The sequence below is a fragment of the Panicum virgatum genome, chromosome 5K (assembly GCF_016808335.1).
Source record: "Panicum virgatum strain AP13 chromosome 5K, P.virgatum_v5, whole genome shotgun sequence".
Taxonomy (NCBI): domain Eukaryota; kingdom Viridiplantae; phylum Streptophyta; class Magnoliopsida; order Poales; family Poaceae; genus Panicum; species Panicum virgatum.
Genome location: NC_053140.1, coordinates 614,448 through 637,756, shown reverse-complemented (window position 1 = coordinate 637,756; position 23,309 = coordinate 614,448). Strand labels below are relative to the sequence as shown.

At 52.8% G+C, this 23,309-nt stretch overlaps 3 protein-coding genes across 9 annotated transcripts; 2 read left to right on the top strand and 1 right to left on the bottom strand.

Moving 5' to 3' along the window:
- Nucleotides 1-814: 814 nt before the first annotated feature.
- Nucleotides 815-3,212, top strand: LOC120705467 (heme-binding protein 2-like). The gene is made up of 2 exons (XM_039989798.1): nucleotides 815-1,109; nucleotides 2,540-3,212. The coding sequence occupies exons 1-2, from the start codon at nucleotides 916-918 to the stop codon at nucleotides 2,973-2,975; spliced, it is 630 nt and encodes a 209-aa protein (XP_039845732.1). The 5' UTR covers nucleotides 815-915; the 3' UTR covers nucleotides 2,976-3,212.
- Nucleotides 3,213-3,856: 644 nt separating this feature from the next.
- Nucleotides 3,857-5,204, top strand: LOC120705468 (50S ribosomal protein 5, chloroplastic-like). The gene is made up of 2 exons (XM_039989799.1): nucleotides 3,857-4,015; nucleotides 4,637-5,204. The coding sequence occupies exons 1-2, from the start codon at nucleotides 3,916-3,918 to the stop codon at nucleotides 4,969-4,971; spliced, it is 435 nt and encodes a 144-aa protein (XP_039845733.1). The 5' UTR covers nucleotides 3,857-3,915; the 3' UTR covers nucleotides 4,972-5,204.
- A 391-nt stretch (nucleotides 5,205-5,595) lies between these two features.
- Nucleotides 5,596-22,881, bottom strand: LOC120705463 (WPP domain-interacting tail-anchored protein 1-like). 7 transcript variants are annotated; one of them, XM_039989787.1, is made up of 6 exons: nucleotides 22,635-22,881; nucleotides 22,402-22,542; nucleotides 21,749-22,308; nucleotides 20,505-21,664; nucleotides 19,562-19,726; nucleotides 5,596-6,213 (listed from the first exon to the last, which is right to left on the bottom strand). In XM_039989787.1, the coding sequence occupies exons 3-6, from the start codon at nucleotides 22,242-22,244 to the stop codon at nucleotides 5,977-5,979; spliced, it is 2,058 nt and encodes a 685-aa protein (XP_039845721.1). In that variant the 5' UTR covers nucleotides 22,245-22,308; nucleotides 22,402-22,542; nucleotides 22,635-22,881; the 3' UTR covers nucleotides 5,596-5,976. The 7 variants fall into 7 exon arrangements, with proteins under 7 accessions (XP_039845721.1, XP_039845722.1, XP_039845726.1 ...); XM_039989788.1 differs by having other exon boundaries at nucleotides 22,471-22,542; nucleotides 22,635-22,841; XM_039989792.1 differs by having other exon boundaries at nucleotides 20,505-21,655; nucleotides 21,749-22,542; nucleotides 22,635-22,844.
- Between the last annotated feature and the right edge of the window lie 428 nt (nucleotides 22,882-23,309).

The following is a 23,309-nucleotide window of genomic DNA, read 5'->3' as shown; positions in this document are numbered from 1 at the left end:
AAGGATGATTATAGCATGATTACTGTAGCATTACGGTATATAATCATGGATTAATTAGACTCATTAGATTCGGCTTGCAAAGTTGCACCTATCTGTGAAAGGTTTTGCATATAAACTTAATAATACGCCATGCATGCAAAATCTTTTTTCGCAATTTTTTTATCCTTAAGACCACTTACAACCCTCCTAGTAGGAAGGTATCCATAGCATTAATGAGACTATCACATAAGCAATTTGACGATATAATAAGAGAGAAGAGAGTTAATGAGAAAAAAATAGACATGGGGCCTGTTTGGATGGAGGGATAAATGGGGCAAAAGGAGATACTTTTTACCTTCAACATCCAAATATGAGAGTAAAAGGAGTTGAGGTAAATATTTTACTTCCAAATTTCTTTTACCTCTCTTTGGGTATCAAATACAGGTAAAACTTGTCTAGATCTCATCAAAAATAGGGCAATTATTGTATGGCTCCCTCTCATGTCTATTCTACCAAGTCTAACTACTTACTAAACATTAAAGGTTATCTTCAACCACATTTACCTCTAATCTAAATGAGTAAAACATTTATCTTGAGGTAAATTTACTCTAAATCATCCAAACAGAACCATGGTTTCTCATGCAAAACACCATGTCTACACAAAAACCAAAAAAGGAAGAAGAGTGATAGGGTGAGGCAATGAGAAAGAAGAGAGATGATTGGATGATATTTTTTTTTCATTCATCATAAAAACTATGTATTGGAAAGATAATGTCTATAAATAATTTTTTATTTTCTTTTTTTTTTATAAACATCACCTATGGATACTATGGGTTGGGATGGCCTAACCAAACCCTACCTAGTTACTGCTTGGCGGTCTGCTCAAGGAAGCAAAGTGGTTGCGCAGACGTCGACGGCGAGGCAGAACCGAATCCGATGGCGCTCCCGCTGCCCCTCCTCCTAGTCGCGCTGCTCCTGCCGGCCGCCCGCGGAGCGGAGACGCCGCAGTACACGACGGTGCACGCGGAGTCGGACTTCGAAGTGCGGCTCTACCGCGACACCGTCTGGATGTCCGCCCCTGCCCCCGACATCCCCTCCTTCCACACCGCCACCAAGCTCGGCTTCCACCGGTAACCATCTCTCACACCCCCAGGGTCTTTTCTCTCTTAGGTAGTATGTCGGCCAGCCGGATCGATCGATTGAGGTTGTCAGTGTGCCTGCGGATTATTGCATTTGCACAGTAATAATGGATAAAGATGCAAGTAAATTGTTTAACCTGAGGGGGCAAACTGGTGTGCTCTTGGTCTTTTTATCAGGCTGCAACTGTGTCAGTTGAGATTTGCATCTTGAGTAGAGTAGAGGCCGGAATTCTATCCATTATCTAAAAAGGATCTTGAGTAGAGTAATTTCAGTTAAAAGTATATGAACTGGTAGGAGATTCTTCGGCTGAAAAACATCTAGGATAGTGGGCCTCTTCCTGGTAAATTTAGCTAGATTCTTCCATATCCAGTGAACCAATTTGAGTATGCATGTGCATACTCGACAAGCCATCGATTGATGTTCATAACCAATTGCAAAGTTATAGATCTCTGAATAGATCTCTGAAATTGATAAAGCATAGTCTGATTTATAACCTGCTGGACTGAAATTAAGATCATTTTGATACCCTTATCTTAAATCATGCAAATTACTCACTGGTGAAAGCCTTTGATTTTTTGAAGAATCAGTAATCCCAAGCTTTCCTAGAACCAAATCAATTGTCTTTACTTGAGTACTGATTTAGCACTCCCATTCTAGGCGTTGCAAAATGCCAACCAGTGGTTCTGCAGGAGTGCAAGTCTGCCAATTCCTGAATTTTGAATTGATATTAGTTTTATATTTACCTAGAACTGAATCAACTGTTTGTACTTGAGTACTGTTTTGGCACTTCCCTACTAGGCGTTGCAAAATTCCAACCAGTGGTTCTGCAGTCTGTTACTTCCTGAATTCTGAATTTATATTAGTTTGGTGTTCACCTGAGGCTAATGCTTATAAGCCTAATGACTATCATTAGCATTTGACCCTCTGCTGGGCCATCTTCTGTACTCCCTCCGTCCTCAAATGTAAGTCATTCTAGAGTTTTTTGGACAGATTATGGTTGTGTAGAAAAGACTCTCCTACCCCTAATTATTAAGCATTGAGAATGTGCTAATTAAATTATCATGTCTTTTTCCATGCACCTCCCCCACATGTACCTCCCCCTACATGATTGCATGCACATCTTTCTATTGGAAAAGACCCAAAAACGATGCACAATTAAGATGGTTGGGTCCACTCTCAACCTAGAATGACTTACATTTGATGACAAATTTTGAATCCCAGAATGACTTACATTTGATGACAGAGGGAGTAGATCCTATTGCAGCATGTCTGTAACAACCAATGGCATTCATTGCTCTGTTCTTAATGTCCTTGCTATTTTACATTAGTTTAAGCTGCCCCTGTGCTTAATCTGCTTTATTAGGTAAGGTAGATAGATCCAACAACCTCTAAACCTTTTCATGTTGTTGCTTGCTGCCAGATTGTTCCAATACTTGATGGGCGCAAACCTCAACTCTTCCAGGATCAGAATGACCACCCCTGTTCTTACAAGTGTGGTTCCAGGTGCAGGGCCCCTGCATTCTTCAGCCTACTTTGTCCGTCTCTACTTACCAGTAAAGTTCCAGGCTTCCCCTCCTGTTCCTCTCCCAGAACTGAACCTCCACCCGGACAGATGGCCAGGCCACTGCATTGCAGTGAGGAGCTTCTCAGGTTATGCACGAGACAACAACGTGGTTGAGGAAGCTGAGAAGCTTGCTATGAGCTTGAGCCGGTCGCCCTGGGCTAACTCCACAAAGTACCCTAGCAAGAATGCGTACTCGATTGCACAGTACAGCAGTCCATTCCGCTTCATCGGCCGTGTCAATGAGGTGTGGTTTGATGTCGACTGCAAGTCTACTGGCGTGGAGACGTACTGAGAACCAAGTGTACTGCGCATCAATATCATGTAAGCTGTGGAAAACTTTGTGTACATGTGTACTTTGTAATGGTAACGGTGAATGTCAAATGTAGCGCGTGCAACTGTATAAAATGTGTCACAAGCTCAGCTCAGAGTGATGTTGCCTGTGACTTGGGAGTGTGTGATTAACATGATGATGCCACTGATCGTTCTAGTCATGTCTTCTCTATATGTTTATCCTTGGGGTATTTGTATTTGTGGTCTTGCCCCTACTGTACAGTGCAATTGTGATTTTACCCTCATTTTCCTTAACTCTGTGATTTTGCTCTTATCATTCACAAGTCAACACGATTTTGTCCCTAGTCAACACGATTTTGCTCCTAGTCAACAGTCAAAATAGAGGCAAAATCATGTTGACTCGTGAATAGCAAGGGCAAAATTACAAAGTTAAGGAAAATGAGGATATAGTCACGATTGCACTGCAAAGTAGGGGGTAAGAACACCAATTTCTCTTTTATCCTTGGACTAGTCAGCCAATTAGTAGCCGGGCATGAAAGAGGACAAGTTTGAGCTCAACTGAATTTTTATGAAGCTGTTGCATGTTCAGTTTCTGGACACAAGGCAAGTTTATTGTGATTCAGCAAATATGTGAAAAGAGATTCTAGGAATTGTATTCTCGAAAAGAGATTCAACTAAAAACATATTACCATTAATTTGATTCAATCCAATTTATTTGTTTGGATATTCATCGAATCATTTTCCATGAAAAAGAGAAAAACCACGTCCTGTTTGGAGGACTAAACACGGAATCTTTTGAAGTACCGGGCCGATCCATGGTTGGTTGGGCCCTGACCCCGGCCCAACCGAAACGTAGCCTCGGCAGCTTAGGCTTATCCGTTTAATTAATTTATTATCCCTCCCATCCCAGGGTGAAGAAGGCCAGACCACCACCACCACCCATGGCGCTCCTCCTCTCCCCGACCGTCTCCTTCCTCTCTTCCCCCTCCGCTCCACGGTCCCCAAGTCTCTCTGCCGCCGCCGCCAATGTATCCTACCCCGGTAAGCTCCACCGATGCGCATCCTCGATCCCCAGCATCTTGTTCGAATCCTATATGCTGGTCTGGCTGGTTGGGGTCGGTTCTTGGGATGGGTCTGCAATCCCCTGAAGCCAGCCGACTTTGGCGGCGAGGTTTCTGCTATGATGCCGGTGTAAGTGTCGAGCCCCGGTGTCTCTGATGCTGCTGGCTCGTTAGGGAATTTCTTCCAACACTTGTTATGCAAGCAATTTCTTTCGGGGCTGCAGTGTCTTCCTCTCCCAATATGCAAGAACAGTATCAATTGGGTAGTAAAAGGATCGTTAGAACCCTAAAGTTTGCTCCTTTGCTGCTTAGTTTAACGCCTATTAAGATTTTTTTTTTGGAAAGACCATCCCAATTCCCAAGATTTAAGAAACAACAAAGCGCTAATCCCACATTTTCCCCTCTCTGCCTTGTTAATCTAGTGACATAGGAAGCACACTGAATTGCATTGCATTTACTGTGACCTTTGAGTCATGAACCCATTGCCCATGGCTCCATTAGGCACGCACAGCGCACGTGAGCTCAGAATTTAAATATGTGGAATAGTGTGCACTGGATCCTATTTAAGTGGTTTTGCTTCTTGTTATTACTGTTGTTGCAGCCCCAAGGCTGCAATGTAAGGGCCTCTCGTCCCAACAGAACCCTCTGAATGTCATTGCTCCTTGTGCTTCTTTGGCCGAGAAGAGGCTGGTTCTTGTTCACGCCGCCGCAGAGGGTGCTGAGGCTGACGCAGGGCAGCCAGAAGAGCCGAAACCTGTGACTAAGATTGAGGAAATGCCGCTCGAGTCAAAGCAGAAGATGATCATGGAGCAGAGGGCGCGGATGAAGCTCGCCAAGAAACTGAGGCAACGGCGCAAGCGGCTTGTCCGCAAGAGGAGGCTCAGGAAGAAGGGCAGATGGCCACCGTCCGAGATGAAGAAGCTCAAGAATGTGTGAACAGCATGGATGTTAGCCGCCACTCTTACTTGGCTTTATTGGTACTTTGAGCTTGTCCTGTTTACCAATTTTGTTGTTCAGAATCTGAAACACAATGCCTGTAAAATGTAATTCTCTTTTCACGTAATTGAATCTTCTCACAGTCTGCTGGAGGCACTGTGCCTGAATTTCACCCTGGACGCTTACAGGATTGATGTACCTTTTTAGCTATGGTTCAGGACCAGAGCACTACATAGTCTATGTTGCATTACTATATCTTCTTTCCTTAATAAGTTAGGGGTATCCGTTACCTGTCGTACATCATGATAAATGTCATTGGAATGCCAAACAGATAATCCTTGAAGGCTTGAACATTCCTTAGCTTGAAGGCCCGCCATTTCAGGCTAAGAAGTCAGTTCTCGCCAGTTAATGTGTCCTCTGCTTCCTGAATATGTCATACAGTCTCTGCTCTTTCCTACTCCCATTTCAACTAATAATATGAAACGAAAGGATTACCAACGTGCATAAACCCTGAAAAACAGCTGAAGTTATTTTATCATCTACAAGCAGAATTATCCAAAAGTTGTCTTTCTTATGACACATCCTCTCTTTGGTTTTCTGGAGATGCAGGTGTCAACCGCAATGTGTTTGCAATTTCAGATTTTTTTTTAAAAAAAAATCTGGTCAGGTACAGAGTGATTATACAAGAATGTGCATTACATGTACTGAAATTCTGAAAGATCATACTAGGTGCCGTACTTACACCCCACCAAATAAAAAATGAAAGAAAGTTGCTGTAGCTGATCATTTTCCAACAGTCTCGGCCACACAAATGGGTGGAGCGGAATTTCATTGGCTGTGCATCGAAGGCATCTAGTCTCATTTAGGGTCATCTCACAGTTAAATTATGCTTTGACACTTGAAAGTTGCAACTGCAACGGTTACAACTAGCCAACCACTACCAAAAATTGCATCTGCAACTATTGGTATTAGAAGATAGCTTCTACTTTATTCTACGCAATACTACTAGCCTAAAAATTTCCTTAGCACTTGTTCAGCTCTGTCATCAGATTGGTACATCTGGTACACAAGAACAGCAGCTAGCAAGACCAGCACTGCCACGGAAATGTGCTTCCAATTTAGCTGCAGCGGCTCAATGGACCCAACTGTCTCAAGTGTCCTCCTGGCACCAGACTCATCCTCCAGTGTAGTCACCTCCTCAGCTTCCACCTCTTCTTGTGGAGTGCTATCAGTTGGTGCCACCTTTAATTTCCACATAAATAAACAAAGGCAGTTAGAGGTTAAGTGGTAGACCAACAAGAGATAGATTAATCTATCAGCCAAAAATTAAATTAGGATGCAACTAATGTTTATTTAGGGCATGATTGGTTCACTGCCCATGGTAGCCTGGCTCGCATAAGGCATCCAGGCCCGCGGTGGCCAGGTTGACCAGATGCAGTGATACTTTGTTTGGTTGATGTTTCTGATGGACCATGCCAGCTAGAGCTGCTGATTGGTTGCCCAGACAAAAGAGCGCCAGCATCATTTTTCCACTGCGCACGCTCGCTAGCGCGATTGCCCAAGCACCGTGTAAGCCAGGCCTGCTGGATGCGACCAAATTTCTCATATCCGTGGAGCCAGCCTGCCAGCCGCTTTTTGTATCACGGGAGCCAGGCCCTGCAGGTGGTAAAGCTAACCAAACATATCGCTATTGCACCTGACGAACCTGGCCGAGGAGCGATGCAGAAAACCAATAACGCCTGTCGTGGTGTGGCAAACCACAGCCGGGTGGCGGCTGCACTGTGTACCTCGGTAATTTGCGGTCTACAGTGAGGACTGACAAAAGCTGCCCCGCGAGCCGCGGCAGCAGAGCACACCTCAACCACCCGCATTGAATGCGGTGGGTGGGCGAGTCTTCCAGCGGAAGTCCCGCGCCCGTGCCTGCGGGACACGTGGCGGCTCCGGACCCCCCGGTGGTATGTTAGTTCTTCGCGCGTGGGAGGTCCGGATGGACGTGGGAGGTCCCGGACCCTCGGCTGTTGGTTCGGAGCTTCCCTTCCTCAGGGACACGTGGCGTCACCAGACCCGTCCCAGAGCGGGGAGCTGGTCCGGGGCCGTTGGCCCGGTGAGGTCAGAGCCTGACCCGTGGGGCCTGGCTGCTCCGCCCCTTATGGCGTAGTTACGGATCACTATGCGAGTCCTGCCTTGCTGCAGTAAAAATGGATATCCCTGCTACAGGGTACCGTCAGTGGCCTACGGGCCCACCTCGGGAGAGGTGACGAACCCGCAGGTGGGGCCACTACTGCGATTTGGCTTGCATAATTTGAAGCCTCTTAGTGCAGGAGCCTTGTCCAGCCTTGACCATCCATCGGGTTTTTCGCTGCCTCATCACATCGCAACGGCTTACTGACTCGTGGCCCCCACGCACAGTGGTTCACCAAGTCACGCGTGTGACACTCGGCATTGTTGCGGCCGGAATAAACAGGATATTTTACCACCAGCGCAGTTCCCGAAAAGCTTGGTCATGCCAGCGCTTAATGCGCGCACGTCAGCTCAGCTTCCGCCTCGCTTCGCGCGCGGGCGACGGTTCAGATCCCGCCCTTTCACACCTTTGTTTGTGAGCCACCCTCCTTGACAGGCGGGCCTGGGCCCCCTTGTCATGGACTGGGCGGTTAACACCAGGCGTGAGCGTCGCTTGGGTTCCAACGACGGTTCCGGGGGGCGCCGGTTGGGTTAGGCTTCATAAAGGGACGAACCGCATACCGCGGTTACTTTCCCGCATTCGCCTTCTTCCTTCCAATCTTTGCGCCCCTTTGCCTTCGAGCCTCCTCGTATCTTGCTCTCCTGCGTAGATTGCTCCTCGCCTCCATAGCGAGATGGCATCCCTTGCTCGTCCCCGCCGTTTCCAGACTGAGGAAGAGCTGAACACGGTGCGCCGTCTTCTTGGGTGGAGTGCACAGGAGACTGCTTGGGGGATTCGAGCAGGCTCGGTTCCCCTCGGCAACCTGCGCGCCGGGGAATTTGTGATGTTCATCTCGCACATTTCCACCGGCCTGGGGCTGCCGATCTCCTCATTTTTTCTGCTGCCGCTGGAAGATTTCCGCCTCCAGCTTCAACATCTCACGTCGCACTCCATCCTCCTGACGGCCATCTTCGTGCACCTGTGCAAGATGTTCGTGGGGGTGCGGCCCTGCGTCATCCTCTTCCGCCCCTTCTTCGTCCTGGTGAAGTCCGGGAAGGGCAAAGACGAAGTGGGGGCGTACTACTTCCAGGCGATGAGCGACCTACGGACGCCGTACATCCCTGAGCTCACTGGCGGGAAGTGGGAGGAGTGGCGTAGGGAGTGGGTGATCGCCACCACCGAAGCCAACGAGCGCCTGGTCATGCCGACCGGGGGCCCCGCCTCCGACCGTCTGTCCTGGAGGGTCAAGCCGTCCCTGCCGCCGGATTTCGACTCCGTGCTGAGCAAGATCAGGGCGCTGGCAGAGGGCGGCCTCACCTCACTGCATGTGCTCGGGGATTTCCTGAAGCGCCAGATCGCACCCCCTGAAGCAGCGGCCGCGTCCTGTTTGGAGCTTCACCGGCCCCAACGACTGTAGCAGGACCCACCGCGGAGAGGGGAGCGACCTAACCCAGAAAGCCCTGGAGGTCCTGGTGCGGGCGGTGACGGGGGAAATCTTCATCCCAGAGCACCTGATCCTTCCTCAGGGTGTCGTCCCTCTCTGCGAGGACTCACGTCTGAGGACCGCGGTGCTGGCCACCCTGCCGAACCTCGACGACGGTGGGCTGGCCGCACGCCAAACTGGAGGCGACTCAGACCGTGGGATCCGGATCCCTGGCGCGTCCGGGGAACAAGCCGTGCCGAGCGCCGTGGGGTCCGGCCCCACTGCCAAGGGCAAGCAGGCCGTGGCTGGTAGCGCCGCCACGAGCGGTCCCAGCCAGGCCCGGAGCAGCTCCGGCGCGTCGTCGGGGGAAGCGGGCCAGCGCAGGTTGCACCGGGGCGACGGGACCCCAGTTGTGGAGCCCGTCGTGAAGCGTCAGAGGACCGCCGAGGACGCGGGCCATGGCAGTTCCCGGGCCCCCGGACCTCGCGGGACCCCCGGAGCAGCCACGCCGCCACCACCACGGCCGAGAGATGCCTCCCCCCGGCAGCAGCAGCAGCCACGTGGTGCGCCTCCGCCGCCGCCTCGGGAGCAGCAGCAGCAACAGCGGCAGGAGCAGCCACGGGTTGCGCCTCCACCGCCGCCACGGGAGCTGCAGCAACAGCAGCAGTCGCCGAGCCGCCGTGGGCGCTGGAGACCCGGCGCTTCAGGGTAAGTGTTCTTCCGTTCACTTCCCTTATTCTTGGTGCTCCACTTTTTACTTAAGGTTTCTTCTCTTTGTTTGCTAGGGCCTCTCGCCCAAGCAGTTCTTCCACCGCTGCTGGCTCGTCAGCAGGGGTCCAGGCGACCGGGGCCTCGGCGGCGACGGCGGGAGCGACGGCGGGTGCGGAGAGCTCGAATGCAGCAGCTTCCGCTAACCCGATGGCGCCTGACGCGGCGACGGCGGGTGCGCCAGCACCAGGCGAAGCAATGCCCGACACGGCGACAGCGGGTGCGCCAGTGCCAGGCGCAGCAATGCCCGACGCGGCGACGGCGGATGCGCCAGTGCCAGGCGCAGCAATGCCTGAAGTGGCGACAGCGGATGCGCCAGTGCCAGGCGCAGCTGCACCCGACGTGGTGGCCCCCGAAGCTCCCGACGTGATGGCCCCCGAAGCTCCAGCTACGGCGGCAGCTGCGCCGACACCAGGCGCAGCGACGGCGAGCACAGCGGGAGAGGGCGCAGCAACGGCGAGCACCCCGGCAGCTGAGGTCCGGACGCCTGTGCCGGAAGTTCCCATCTCCAGCTCCGAACCTGCAGCAGAGGAAGAGCTGGTGGTGATCTTTGGAAGGCGGCTCCTGCAGGGTCCCCCGGAGGAGGAAGCGGCTCCCCTCCCCCAGGTGCTGGTCCGGGTCCGGCAGTCGATAGAGGAGGCGTCCTCTACCGCCGAGGCGGCCTTCCGGCGGGAGTGGGCAACTCTGGAGAGCGAGCGCCAGCGCCTCGGCGACTGGCACACCAGTTTGGAGACGCGCACGAAGGCCGAAGCCTCCCTTGCTGCGCGTGTCCGGTTCGAACTCAAGGCCGACCAAGAGGCCTACCAAGTCAATCTTCGGAAGGTGTTCGACCGGGAGTTTGCGGTAGCAAGCCGGGAAAAGGCCCTGGCGCTGCGGGAGGATGCTTTTGCCAAGGAGGTGGCCAGCCTCGCGGCTCAGCGGTCCGAGCTTGAGACTCGCCTTGCGGCTCAGCAGTCCGAGCTTGAGACTCACAGCCAGGGTCTCGAGATCCGCAAGCAGGAGCTCGACAAGCTCTTTGAGACCCTGCAAGGATGGCGCGAGCAGCTGCAGGAGGCCGCCAGCAAGCAGGTTGTTGCCGAGTTGGAGCTTGAGGAGGATAGGAAGTCCCTTGCGAAGCGGGAATCCCTCACCGCCAGCATGGAGCTCCAGCTTGAGCACCAGCGCGAGTCCCTCAAGTCCCTGAAGGAGTCGGCGGCGAAGAAGAAGGCCGAGCTCGAGGAGAGGACCCGCGAGGTGGAGGTGGCCAAGGCAGCACTGGACACCCGGGTGCAGGAGGTGGTCCAGGAGGCGGGTCCAAAAGCTGCAGGAGGACCAGCTCAGGGGGGCTCAGCGGATCGTCGACTGGGCGAGCGAAGCGAGCTTAGCGCAGGTGCCACTTAGCCCAATCCAAGTGGCGGAGCCGCCAGCTTCGATTGCTGACGTCCTCCCAGTGCTGAACTCCGCTTCGGATAGGCTCCGGTGTCTGGAGCCGGTCCTTGCTGGCCAGCTTGAAGCCGAGGGCCGCGAGCTGATTCGAATTGTGGCGGAGCACATTCTGACCTGCCTCCGGAGCCACGACCCGGTCATCTCGCTAGCCCCCGTGGTCGATGGTCCAGTGGCGGAGACGGAGGCCACCGCTCGGGAAAGCGTGCGGGAGGTCGTCGACTTCGTAGCCGCCTACTTCAAGCGGGAGCCTGCAGACTCCTGAGCTGGACATTGTACTTTTGTTTTTTGTTTTTTTTTGTGTTATGTAACAAACATTGTACTTGTTGAAATTTTAATAAAGGAAAATTTCAACTTAGCTGTTTGTCAGTTGCTCTGGTTGCGGTATGCAGCACCCCGGCGCCCTGGCCCCCTGGCAGATAGGTTCAGTTGTTAGGACCTATCTGCCATCCGAGTCGCAGAAGACACTCCGGACCCCCGTATGAGGTTGAGCAAGCGTCCTTGAGCATATGTGTAGCATAGATTGCAACTCGAACGAGCGACTTATTCCCTGTATAGCAGAAAGACTACAGAGAGGAAAATCAAACTCGCTTGTATGGTAGTAATGATACTGCAACTTAGCTGTTTGACACATGCAGAATCGATCCGTGATGTCTGGCTCAAAGCGAACGCCCCGGCCCCCTGGGAGACAGGCTCAGTTGTTTTGAGTCTGTCTACCATATAGACTGGACCTCGATCTGCATGAAGCCTTAAAGCGGATGCCGGGACCCCTGTTAGGTAGGCTCAATGGTTTGAGGCTAGCTACCACCAGTTAAGACTTAACCTGCGTACCACTCAAAGTTACAGCTTAGTAGCAGGCCCGCGGGACCTATTCTGGACCGGCCCCAAGGCTAGTACGAGGTCCGGAGCTCTGGATGCACAGGTCCAGGCAGTTCAATGCTTTTTACAGAGTGGTGGAGTGTGCAGGCTTAGGGTGCGGAACCAGGCTAAGGCGCTACACAGGGCTCCGGACCACTATAGTAAACAACACGACTTTACCGGACCTGGCTCCGACGCTCCAGACCCCTCCTAGCAGTGGGTGAGGTCATTCTGTCGTACTCGATCCTTTGAGATATGGAGCTGGACATGTCGTGTAGGACTTAGGAAGCCAACTCTTGGGCTAAAACGTGGTCCGGACCCCTAATTACCCAGCTCCGGGTACTAAAGCACTTGTTACAAGGTGGTGGAGTGTGTAGGCTTTGGGTACGGAACCGGCTAAGCGGCTACACAGGACTCCGGACCACCCCAGGAAACAAGCACCCCCTCTCCAGAGCAGGTCCCTAGGGGTCCGGACCCCTCTCCCAGCAGCAAGAGGGTCCGGACCTGTACGGCAGTCCAGAAACTCAATACAGATCTTAGCTGTAGCGACCAGAGTGGAAGTCCGCGTGGGGGTTATAAAAGTAAAATCTCGAGAATCGAAATGCGAAATAAAATTTTGACACAAAGACAGAACCGGGGCAAATCTTTTCTTTGCAACTTGATATACATGGCTTGCGTGATGGATGCCAGAGGCCGGGTTTACGAGGGCGGACCTCTACCGTTCTGGGCCGCGCGTTAATACTAGCCGACGGTGCGATGGATGTCAGAGGCCGGGTTTACAAGGACGGACCCCAACCGCTCTGGGCCGCACGCTGATTCTATCTTATTACAAAGGAAAAATCCATTTCCCTGCTCTGCCTAAGTGTAAAACTTACGCAGATGCTCTATATTCCATGAGTTGAGCAGCGGCACCCCATCTTCTGTGGCAAGGCGAACGCATCTGGGCCGGCATACTTCTATAACTTTGAAGGGGCCCTCCCAGCTGAGGGAGAGTTTGTGGAGCCCTGCTCGGTTCAGGGTCCGTCTCAAGACGAGATCGCAAGCCCGGAGCTCCCTATTGTGCACGAACCGTTGATGATAGCGCCTGAGCACCTGGTTGTAGCGTGCATTTCGGATTGCTGCTCGCCACCTTTGTTCGTCAACGAAGTCCATATCGTCACGCCGCAGCTGTTCCTGCATGGATTCGTAAAAAACCTGGACCCGTGGTGAGCCCAGGTGAATTTCCGGGGGAAGGCATGCTTCAGCCCCGTAGACCAGGAAGAAAGGAGTCTCCCCGGTGGCCCGGCTGGGTGTGGTCCGGTTGCCCAATAGCACGCACGGAAGCTCATCGACCCATTTGGCACCATGGCTTCTTCAAGCAGTTGTAGGTGCGGATCTTGAGTCCCCTAAGGATCTCTGCATTGGCTCTCTCGACCTGTCCATTGCTGCGGGGATGTGCCACGGACGCAAAGTATATTTGGATGCTGTTCTCGCAGTACTATTGGAAGAGTTTGCTTTTGAATTGGGTCCCGTTGTCCGCGATGATGCGGTTTAGGACGCCAAATCTACACACAATGGACTTGAGGAATGCGACTGCTGATTTCTTAGTGATATTCACCACAGGGGTAACCTCCGGCCATTTTGTGAACTGTCGATGACGACGTAGAGGAACCGGTACCCACCGACGGCCCGGGGGAACGGCCCCAGGATATCCATGCCCCATACGACGAATGGCCATGAGGGCGGGATCATTTGCAGAGTTTGAGCCGGTGTGTGTATTTGCTTTGCATGGAACTGGCATGCTTTGCAGGACTTTACCGGCTCAGCCGCATCCTGGAGTGCTGTCGGCCAGTAGAAGCCATGCCGAAAAGCCTTACCAACAAGCGTGCGAGATGAGGAATGACTTCCACACTCGCCTCCATGGATCTCCGCGAGCAACTCGGGGCCCTCTTCCTGGGAAATGCACCGCATGAGGATACCATTGGCGCCACGGCAGTAGAGATCCCCTTCTACCACCGCATAGTGTTTAGCCAATCGTACTATGCGCTCAGCGGACACATCGTCATCAGGAAGGATATTGCCTTTCAGGTAGTCCCGGATCTCGGAGATCCATGCAACGGGAGCTCCCTGAGCAGGTGGGAGTGGCTCTACGAGGTCTCCAGGATCCTCGACAGAGCTCACAACCCAGGGCAGGCACCACAGGTGGAATGCCGCCGGGACCGCTAGCTTTGAGGTGCTATCTTGATCCGCTTCACCCAGTTCGGCAGGTTGGGCGGTAGGTCTCGGCAACCGTCTTTCGAAGACGCCCTCGGGCACGGGTGCCCAGGTAGATGCTCTCACGGAGAGATCATCTGCTGCTGAGTTGAGTTCGCGGGGAACATGTTGCAGTTCCAAGGCGTCGAAGTCCTTCTCGAGCTTCCTCATGTGGATGAGGTATGCCGCGAGTTGGGGATTGTTGCAGCTACAATCCCCTCGGACCTGCTTGATGATTAGCTGAGAGTCCCCCTTCACCAGAAGCTGCCGGACCCCCAGAGTCAGGGCTTGTGTCAGGCCAAAGATTAGAGCTTCGTACTCCGCCATGTTGCTGGTGGCCTTGAACTCAAGGTGCACCATGTACTTCAGCTGATCTCCGTTTGGGTCGATGAGGACCACACCAGCTCCAGCCCACTTCTTGCGGACGGACCCGTCGAAGAAGAGTGTCCAGTGGGGCTCGGTGAAGGCTGGTGTCCTGATTTCCGACTCCGGGGGTCCGGCGTTGGGGTCCGGACCCCCAGAATTGCTTGGGGAAGGAGTCAATTCCGCTATGAAATCAGCCATGATTTGGCTCTTGACTGCATGGCGAGGCTGGAAGTCCAGCTGGAACTCAGCCAACTCTGCTGCCCACTTGGCGATGTTGCCCGTGGCGTTGGAGTTGTGCAGGATCGCTCTTAGCGGGTAAGAGGTGACTACGACAACTCGGTGTGCCTGAAAGTAATGGCGCAGTTTCCTGGACACAATAAGTATGGCATAGATGAGCTTATGCGTCCCAAGATACCTGGCCTTCGCCTCGTGGAGGACTTCACTGACGTAGTAGACCGGCTTCTGGACGGTCCGGACCCTGCGACCGGGTCCGGTTCGCCTTTATCCACCACATCAGGTCCTTGGGCCCCCAACGGTTCTGGGTTCCCACTGGGACAAGACTCCTCCGGACCCCCTTGTTCGGGGTCCGGACCTTCAGACAGAGGAGTGGCCGCCGGACCCCCATGTCCGGGGTCCGGCTCACCATCCTTGGCCGGGGAGACCCTGGTGTCCCCCTGGTGAGCTTGCTCCGTCCTCTCGGCGACAAGCACCATGCTGACTGCCTCTGCAGACGCAGATAGATACAGAAACAACGTCTCACCTGACTCTGGAGCCATCAATACTGGCAGTGAGGTGAGGTGCTGCTTCAGTTCCTGGAAGGCTTGTTCAGCCTCTTCGGTCCAAGAGAATGGACCGGACCTCCTCAATACCTTGAAGAAGGGGAGGGCCCTCTCAGCCAGCCTCAATATGAAGCGGCTAAGAGCGGCGAGAGATCCAGTAAGCTTCTGGACGTCCTTGATGCGGCCAGGAGGCCTCATCGCCTCAATCGCCTTGATCTTGGCTGGGTTTGCCTCGATGCCTCGATGTGAGACCAGGAAACCCAGCAGCTCTCTGCCGAGACACCGAAGATGCACTTCTCGGGATTCAGCTTCGTGCGCAGTCGGTCGAAGACGAGAGACAGGTCCTCAACTAGTGTAGACCCTACTTTAGTCTTGACCACAATGTCATCAACATACACCTCAACAATATCTTTAATTAGATTACAGAAGGTTTTGTTCATAGCTCGTACAAATGTGGGTAAGACATTCCTCAGACCATATGGTATGACAATATAGCAATAAAGACCATCCACTGTTACAAAATCAGTATGCTTCCTATCCTCTCTAGACATCTGAATATGGTGGAAACCAGAGTATGCATTTAGAAAAGACAAAAGATCGCACCCGGAGGTAGAGTCCACGATCTGATCGATACGTGGAAGAGGATATGGGTCTCTAGGACATGTCTTGTTGAGGCTGGTGTAGTCGATGCACATCCAAAGCTTCCCATTGGCATTCGAGACGACGACCGGGTTGGCCAACCACTCGGGGTGGTGGACCTCCTCGATGAAGCCAGCGTGTAGCAGCTTGCGGACTTCTTCACGGATGAAATTCTGCCGCTCCACGGACTACTTCCGAGGCTTCTGACGCACCGGCGTGGCATTGGGGTAGATCCTCAGATGGTGCTCGATCACTTCCCTATGGATCCCGGGCATCTGTGACGGTTCCCAGGCGAACACGTCGACATTTGCCCGGAGGAAAGTGATGAGCGTGTCTTCCTATTTCTCCTCCAAGTTTCCCGCGATGTGGGTGGTCCTGGAGGAGTCCGCTCCGATCTGCACTGTCTTCATGGGAACATTGTCCGGATCAGACGGCTGCACTTTAGGTGACTTTGCAGACGCCCTGGCTTGCGAGGTGGATGGGTCCTCCTCGGATCGTGCAGCCTCTGCCGCCAAAGCATGCAGTCTTTCAACTGCAGCGACGGTAGCGGTGCGGTTACTCCGCACGGTGAGGATACCAGCAGGGGAAGGCATCTTCAGGACCAAATACTCGTAATGGGCAATGGCCATGAAGCGGTAGAGAGCCGGCCTGCCAATGATGACATTGAACGGGAGGTTCACCTCCATAACATCGAACAGGACGCTCTTTGTGCGGAAGTTCTCCTCGGTCCCGAACGTGACCGGCAAGGTGATGCTCCCCAGTGGGAACACCGGATGCGGGCCCACTCCGGAGAATGGGCGAGAGGGAGTCAGCTTGGACTCCGGGATCTGCAGCTGATTGAACGCTGCATAGCTGATGACGTTGAGGTCAGCCCCACCGTCAATCAGCACGTGATAGAGCCTGATGTTGGATATGACAGGGGCGGTGACTAGAGGTAGTACACCGGCCCCGGCCATATTCTCCGGGCAGTCGGATGGCCCGAAAGAGATGGTGGTGTTCATCCACCTGTGGTGCGGCGCCGCTTTCGGAACCCCCGGCTTCACCGAAAGGACCTCTCGGTGAAGGGTCTTCACGTCCCGCCGGGAGACAAGCTCCCAGCTTCAGCCGTACATTACGTACAGTTTCTTGCGGCGCTCCTCGTTGTCGGAGTCGGAGTTGTCGTGGTGGTAAACGCCCTTTAGCTCCTTAGTGGGGGATTGGTACCCCAGCTCCTCCCCGGCAGCGGTCTCGCTGTTCGGAGGCCTTCTCCTTGCCAGGTCGCTGGCGAGCAGGGGGTGAGCCGTCCTTGGAGGACTGCTCACGCCGCCCACTGACCCGCTTCGCGAGTTTCTGGATCTCGCGGCAGTCAGCGGCGCTGTGGCGAGCGGTGGGATGCACTGGGCATGAACCTCCGCTGCAACCTTGCGGGCGCGGGCGTTTGCCATGCGCATTCTGGCCCCCAGCTGCTACCGCAGCAGCTGGTGCCGCTGCTGCAACGGCTGGACCGCCGGGTTGCGTCTCCCCGCGACTCCGGTTCTTGTTCTTCTTCTTGCCACCGCCCTGGACGGTAGCACCGGAGCCACCAGCTTTGGCGTCTCCGTCTTGGGGGGCTAAGTGCCAAGCGCGGCCCTCAGCGGCCCTGGCACACTTGTCTGTTAGGGAGAAAAGCGTGGTAACGCTTTCCACCTCGTGCGTCGCCAGCTTCTCGAGCATCTTCTCATCACGTACCCCCTGACGGAAAGCAGTGATAATAGATGCGTCAGAGATACGAGGAATGGTACCCCGTACCTTGGTGAAGCACGAGATGAATGCCCGGAGCGTCTCCCCGGGTTTCTGCCTCACGGCGTGGAGGTGAGCCTCCACACCATGCTGCTGGTACGCACTAGCGAAGTTCGCAGTGAACCTCGCACAGAGCTCGTAGGACTAGATCGTCCCAGGAGTAAGGTTCATGAGCCAAGTCCGGGCTGGCCCGGTCAAGGCTACATGAAAGTAGCTCGCCATAACGGCGTCGTTAATACCAGCTGCTGTGATGGCGGTAACGTACACCTGCAGTAATTCCGACGGGTTAGTGGTACCGTCGTACTTCTCCGATAGGTGTGGGCGAAACTTGGACGGCCATGCCACCGCGCGGAGGTGATCCGCCAGCGCGGCGCAGCCCACTCCAGCCACCGGGGTGCCCGCCTGTATCCGGGCGTTTACCGGAGGCTTGGGTACCGCTGCATCCAAGTCGGCGTTGAGGTTGCGGCCCTCAATGTTGAGACGGCGCTCTCGCGCCCTCTCCACGGAGATGGGGGCGTCCTCACCCGCGCGCCTGCGTTTGAGCTCCGCCCGCAGGTCTTCTGTTCGTGCACCCCTCAACGTGGGAGAGCGCACGGATGCCGACGCACCGCCCTAACGCCGGTGGTAGGGTACCACCGTATTGCCAGGCGGAGGTCGTTGCCCAGTCCTAACAGAACTGGGGGAGGCCTGAGCTAGATGGAGGAGACGGTCAACGTCGTCCCGCCACTGCCTCAGGGCGTCTGGCGAGGCAGCAGCAGCCGGAGGGTTGCGAAGCAACTTCCTAGCCGCCGCCAGCGCTCCGCCACTCGCAGCATGTGAGGGGGCTCTTGACGGGCGCCCTGACTCTTGCCGGCGTGCAGCGTGCACCGCCGCCGACGGTGGCTGCTCCACAGGCACGGTTGCCCCTGGAGCAAGAAGGCGAGAGGCGTGTAGCGCGGAGGACGCCACACCCTCTGTCATCTCCACGTTGTCCACCCGAACCATGGAGATGAGCAAGAGATGAACTGAAACCAGCCGCCCCTACCTGGCGCGCCAAATGTCGTGGTGTGGCAAACCACAGCCGGGTGGCGGAATGCACCCGCCTAAGCCCAGAGGGTGAGTACTCGGGGGTTAGCTAGGACTAGTTCGATCTCTTGGAAGAGCACGATGAACACAGCCAGTTTAGAGTGGTTCGGACCGCCGGAGAGTAATACCCTACGTCCACTGTGTGCTGTATTGCTTGAGTCTGAGTGAGCTTGGACAAAAAAACCCTTTGTGTGCGGCGAGTGCCTCCCTTTTATATCTCAAGGGAGGCGCGTACATGGCCGTTGGGACCCCGACAGATGGGCCCAACGATGCAGTATAAAATAACGTACTGTTCATACATTATGGCGTTGCAGGCGAAGGAGATCTCATCCCCGGATTTCCCTGGTTTGTCCGTGGGAATCTTCCGACCGGCGTGCTTTGCCCTGTCTTGTCGAAACGGCGCCAGGGTGTAGCGTGCGACGTTGCCTGCAGTGTAGCTGAACGGCCGTGTAGCTTGCGGCGTAGGCGACATGATGGAAAAGTGCCGTGCCGTCGTATCCAATTAATGCGGCAGACGGGCTCTGCGTGGATGCGGCGCAGGCGGCTGCACTGTGTACCTCGGTAATTCGCGGTCTACAGTGAGGACTGACAAAGGCTGCCCCGCGAGCCGCCGCGGCAGAGCACGCCTCAACCACCCGCATTGAATGCGGTGGGTGGGCGAGTCTTCCAGCGGAAGTCCCGCGCTCGCGCCCGTGCCTGCGGGACACGTGGCGGCTCCGGACCCCCCCCCCCCGGCGGTATGTTGGTTCTTCGCGCGTGGGAGGTCCGGATGGACACGGGAGGTCCCGGACCCCTAAGGAGGGTTCGAGCCCTCGGCTGTTGATTCGGAGCTTCTCTTCCTCAGGGACACATGGCGTCACCGGACCCGTCCCAGAGCGGGGAGCGGGTCCGGGGCCGTTGGCCCGGTGAGGTCAGAGCCTGACATGTGGGGCCCGGCTGCTCCGCCCCTTATGGCGTAGTTACGGATCACTATGCGAGTCCTGCCTTGCTGCAGTAAGAGTGGGTATCCCTGCTACATGGTACCGACAGCGCCGTTACCGATGCAGTGGGAATACACAAGACACTCGTAGCTTAGACATGTTCCATAACAAAAACATTATACTTAAACACAGAACTGACCTTGGGTTGTGTTGTTGAACAGTTTAGAGATGCTTCCTCCATTACTTTAAGGGGCCTGAGTTGACCTTCAGTTGCAGTAACTTCTTTGCTCAATGATGTAGCTCCATTATCATTCTCCTTGCATTTTTGAGCCAATATCCTGTTCTTTTTTGTCAGTGTAACAATCTGTACAGCACAGGCAGGCATCAGTGAGGGTTCAATAACTGCTCAAGATATTTACAACATTGCAACAACAGCTATAGAGTGATACAGAAGTGGTGGAAAAGCAGCAGGAGAGAATTTCAGAGCGAAGGCGGCAGTAGAACAATACAGCAGAACAAGTGAACAACAAAATATGTTTGCATGGCTACATATCAAGAACAACTCAATTCATAAGCTTGGCGACTAATTATTTTGGAAAAGCAGACAATTCATTTCAAAGAATAGAGGATAGATCTATTTCTATTTCCAAAAAAGAACACAAAGAAAAAAATGGTGTCAATAGGGTCGTTGCAATTACGCAGCACAATAAAGGGGCACTTGTTCCCTCAACATATTAAAAGTCATCAGATTAATGCAACTGGAATCACATATTCAATCATGGCATTTTTTCTTCTGCATTAGATGAACCACAATGAAAATCATTATTGTATCCTGTGAAAAGTTTGGTTCAGTCTGCCTAAACATGATATATAAGGATCTCATATTAGACACATAGAGGACATAAAAGCGGTCATTCGATATTTATCCTTTCTCTGTTTGTGTTTTCATACCAGCATCCCAGAGGTAGTGTGTAACTCATTCAGGAGTCAGGGCACTAAGTCATCGATATCAAAGCACTAATCGAAATGTTTAATAATCATATAGATTACAACTGCTTATATACATCCAAATAACATGCAAATACTGACACACAGCAGAAAAAAGTAATATACCAAACTTTCCTCAATAAGAACGCAAGTACCTGCCCATGAAGTCGTTCTCTTTGGATGGTAAGTTTTGCAACCAGGTCAGCGATAGTTTTAATTTGACTACCAATCTCTTTTGCAGTGCACATCTTCAGTTGATTGGCTTGATGCAACGAGTTTTCCAGACTTTCTACTCGACCTCTCAGAAATGACAGCTCTTCACTAAGCTCTAAATTAGTGTCTGTCAACAATGAACATTTTGATTCAGCATTCTCAGCCCTGGTTTCAGCTTTCAAATACTTTTCTTTCAAGTCTTCAATCAGATGTTCCATATCAGACATCGAAGATCTTAACATACCCTGTTGTTCAACAATAGCATCTACTGATGCTCTTGCATGCTCTAATTGAGTGTCCGATTCCTTAAGTTTTGTCTCCAACAAGCCAGCCCTATCTGAACCCTGACTTTTAAGGGAGTCCAACTGCTCGCTAAGCTGAACATTAGTTTGAGTGAGCTGTGTACACCTTGCTTCAGCATTTTGTGTTCTATTTTCTGCATTGGTAATGGCAAGTTTAAGATCACTGATAATATTCCCAAATGGGTTTATCTCAGTCTGCATTGTATTCTGCTCTTCTTCAGTTTCCCCTCTTGATAGCAGTGACCACTGCGGATGAGAACCAGAGTCCCTCAACCATTCCTCCAGCTGCTGAACCTTATTCCGCAAAGTCAAGAATTCAGGTGGTGATAGCACCTGCATCTGCACAGCCTCCTGATTGCCATTGTTGTCACTGTCTCCTGGCACTATCGTGCTCTGGTTGACATTTAATTTCATCAAGCTTTCCTCTAACTTTGATTTAAGTTCACCTTCCCTGTGAACTGAAGCAGTCAGAGAGAACTGGATGGTATCAATTGTACCGATGAGTTCCTTTGAGACCCCAAGAAACAGTTGGGAAGCATTCTCCGCTGCGAACATTCTTTCGTAAACATCTCCAATGGATTCCTCCAAGAAATACGATTCTTGTTCGGCGTAATGCAGCTTCATTTTGAGGTCTTCAACAGAAGATTGTGTATCAAACATCTTCTGTTGAAGATCTAATTCACTTGCTATAGACTGTTGTAACATCTGCAGAAAATTTCTCTGATCCTCAGCCTGCATGGTGGTGTTAGTTGACATGTGACCATTTTCATATCCCATGACCTCACCAGTTCCCGAAAAATCTGCAGTAGTTAGGAAATGCATTCAATCAACACTCAGCACTAGAATAAAAGTATAATAAAAAAGAACTGACGGTTTGAGCAAACCTTGATTATCTTGTGAAGGTTGTATGGTTTTCTCGAAGGTTGCAGACTCCCTTCTAATAGTAGAGATGAGCTCCTGCATCTTCTTCAAGGAATCTGTTGCAGTATGCAGCTTGTCGATGAGGCTGCTCCCAGGTTCTTCCTCCGAGACGTTGCTTTCAGCGCTAGCAATATCCATCTGAATAGAAACAACCAGCTTCTCCAACTCATTGGTTTCAGAGTCAACGATGCAATAGAGGACATCAAATTCGAAAGCCTCGTGAACCGACTCTGCGGAAGTGGATTGAGGCTCCCGCATGAGAGGCTCGATGTCAGCGGCTCGTCGAGCGATCTCCATGACCAGCGTCTCCAGGTTTAGGAGCTTCTCGAAGACGAATGCGACCTCGAGGTCCACCCTAGCCAGAATCTCCCCAGCGCTTGCCCCTGCAAGCTGCTGTTCTCCGCGGAACAGCCTGTCCTCTTGAAGATAATCATCGTCCTGAAAACTGTGGGCGTCCATGGTGGTTTTGATTCTTCTTCTTGTTGTTGTTTTCTCTTGTCTTTATTTATGTAGCCTGCCTTGCCTGAGGGGGGTTGCATACATATGTGATGTGAAGGAATAAATACAAAAGTAGTCAGACTATGTGAGCGATGAGCGAGAAGAGTTAATAATCTACATGAATATATGCGCATGAAGAGGCTAGGCTGTAGGAGAGGAAGATGCAGTTGGATGGGGGAAATTAAACCCGAAAATAATAAGCCCCAATAATCCGCGAGTCGAGTGGATTCCTCCCATCATACGTGCCGGCGGCGAATCCCTCCACCATGAAGTCGAACAATCAGGCAACAGTCGCAGCTAATAGATGGAGGATGAACAGTAGTAGTAGATAGAGTAGAATGGTTGGGTTACCTTGCCTCGGGTTGCGGAGCCGTCGCGTCGCGTCGCGATCTCCGCTCCGGGGGTGGAACTGGAAGCGGCGGCAGACGAGGAGGATCAAGGATTTGAGGTGGAGAGGTGAGGCGACGCACGAGACCTTGCGTTCCGTTCTGTTGGGCGCTGCCCGGATGATTCGCCGCCGGCGCGGAAGAGGAACGTTGAGGTGGGGTCCTTGGCCCGGGCCCCGCACCGCACCGCACCGCACGAGGGGGCTGACGTGGTCAACTGCTCCTCCGTACGATCCGAAAGAATGCAGCTTCCAATCAAAGGTGTCAAACAATTTATTTCAGATCTAATCACTTCACCGTGCAGGATTAAAGAAACCCTCATCAAATCTTCAACACATTGATTGATTGGACAAAAAAATGCTTACCGCATTCAGGACATTTTTATCTGAAGGTGAACATGATGCATCACAGTTGTTTTGATCATCACGGATACAGTTGTTCTGGGTCAGGGTGCCACGCACCGTGTGCGCGCGTGTGATCAGCGAGGGGCAGGGCAGAAGCAGTATGATGCCCTCGATACGGAAGAATATCTGACGAGGGAGGAACTTGATTGCATCTATCTGTTCTCTTGTTGATGAATGAGCTAGATCATCTATCTGTTCTCTTATTCCCGTCAGACTAGACTCCTCATGCCCGACAA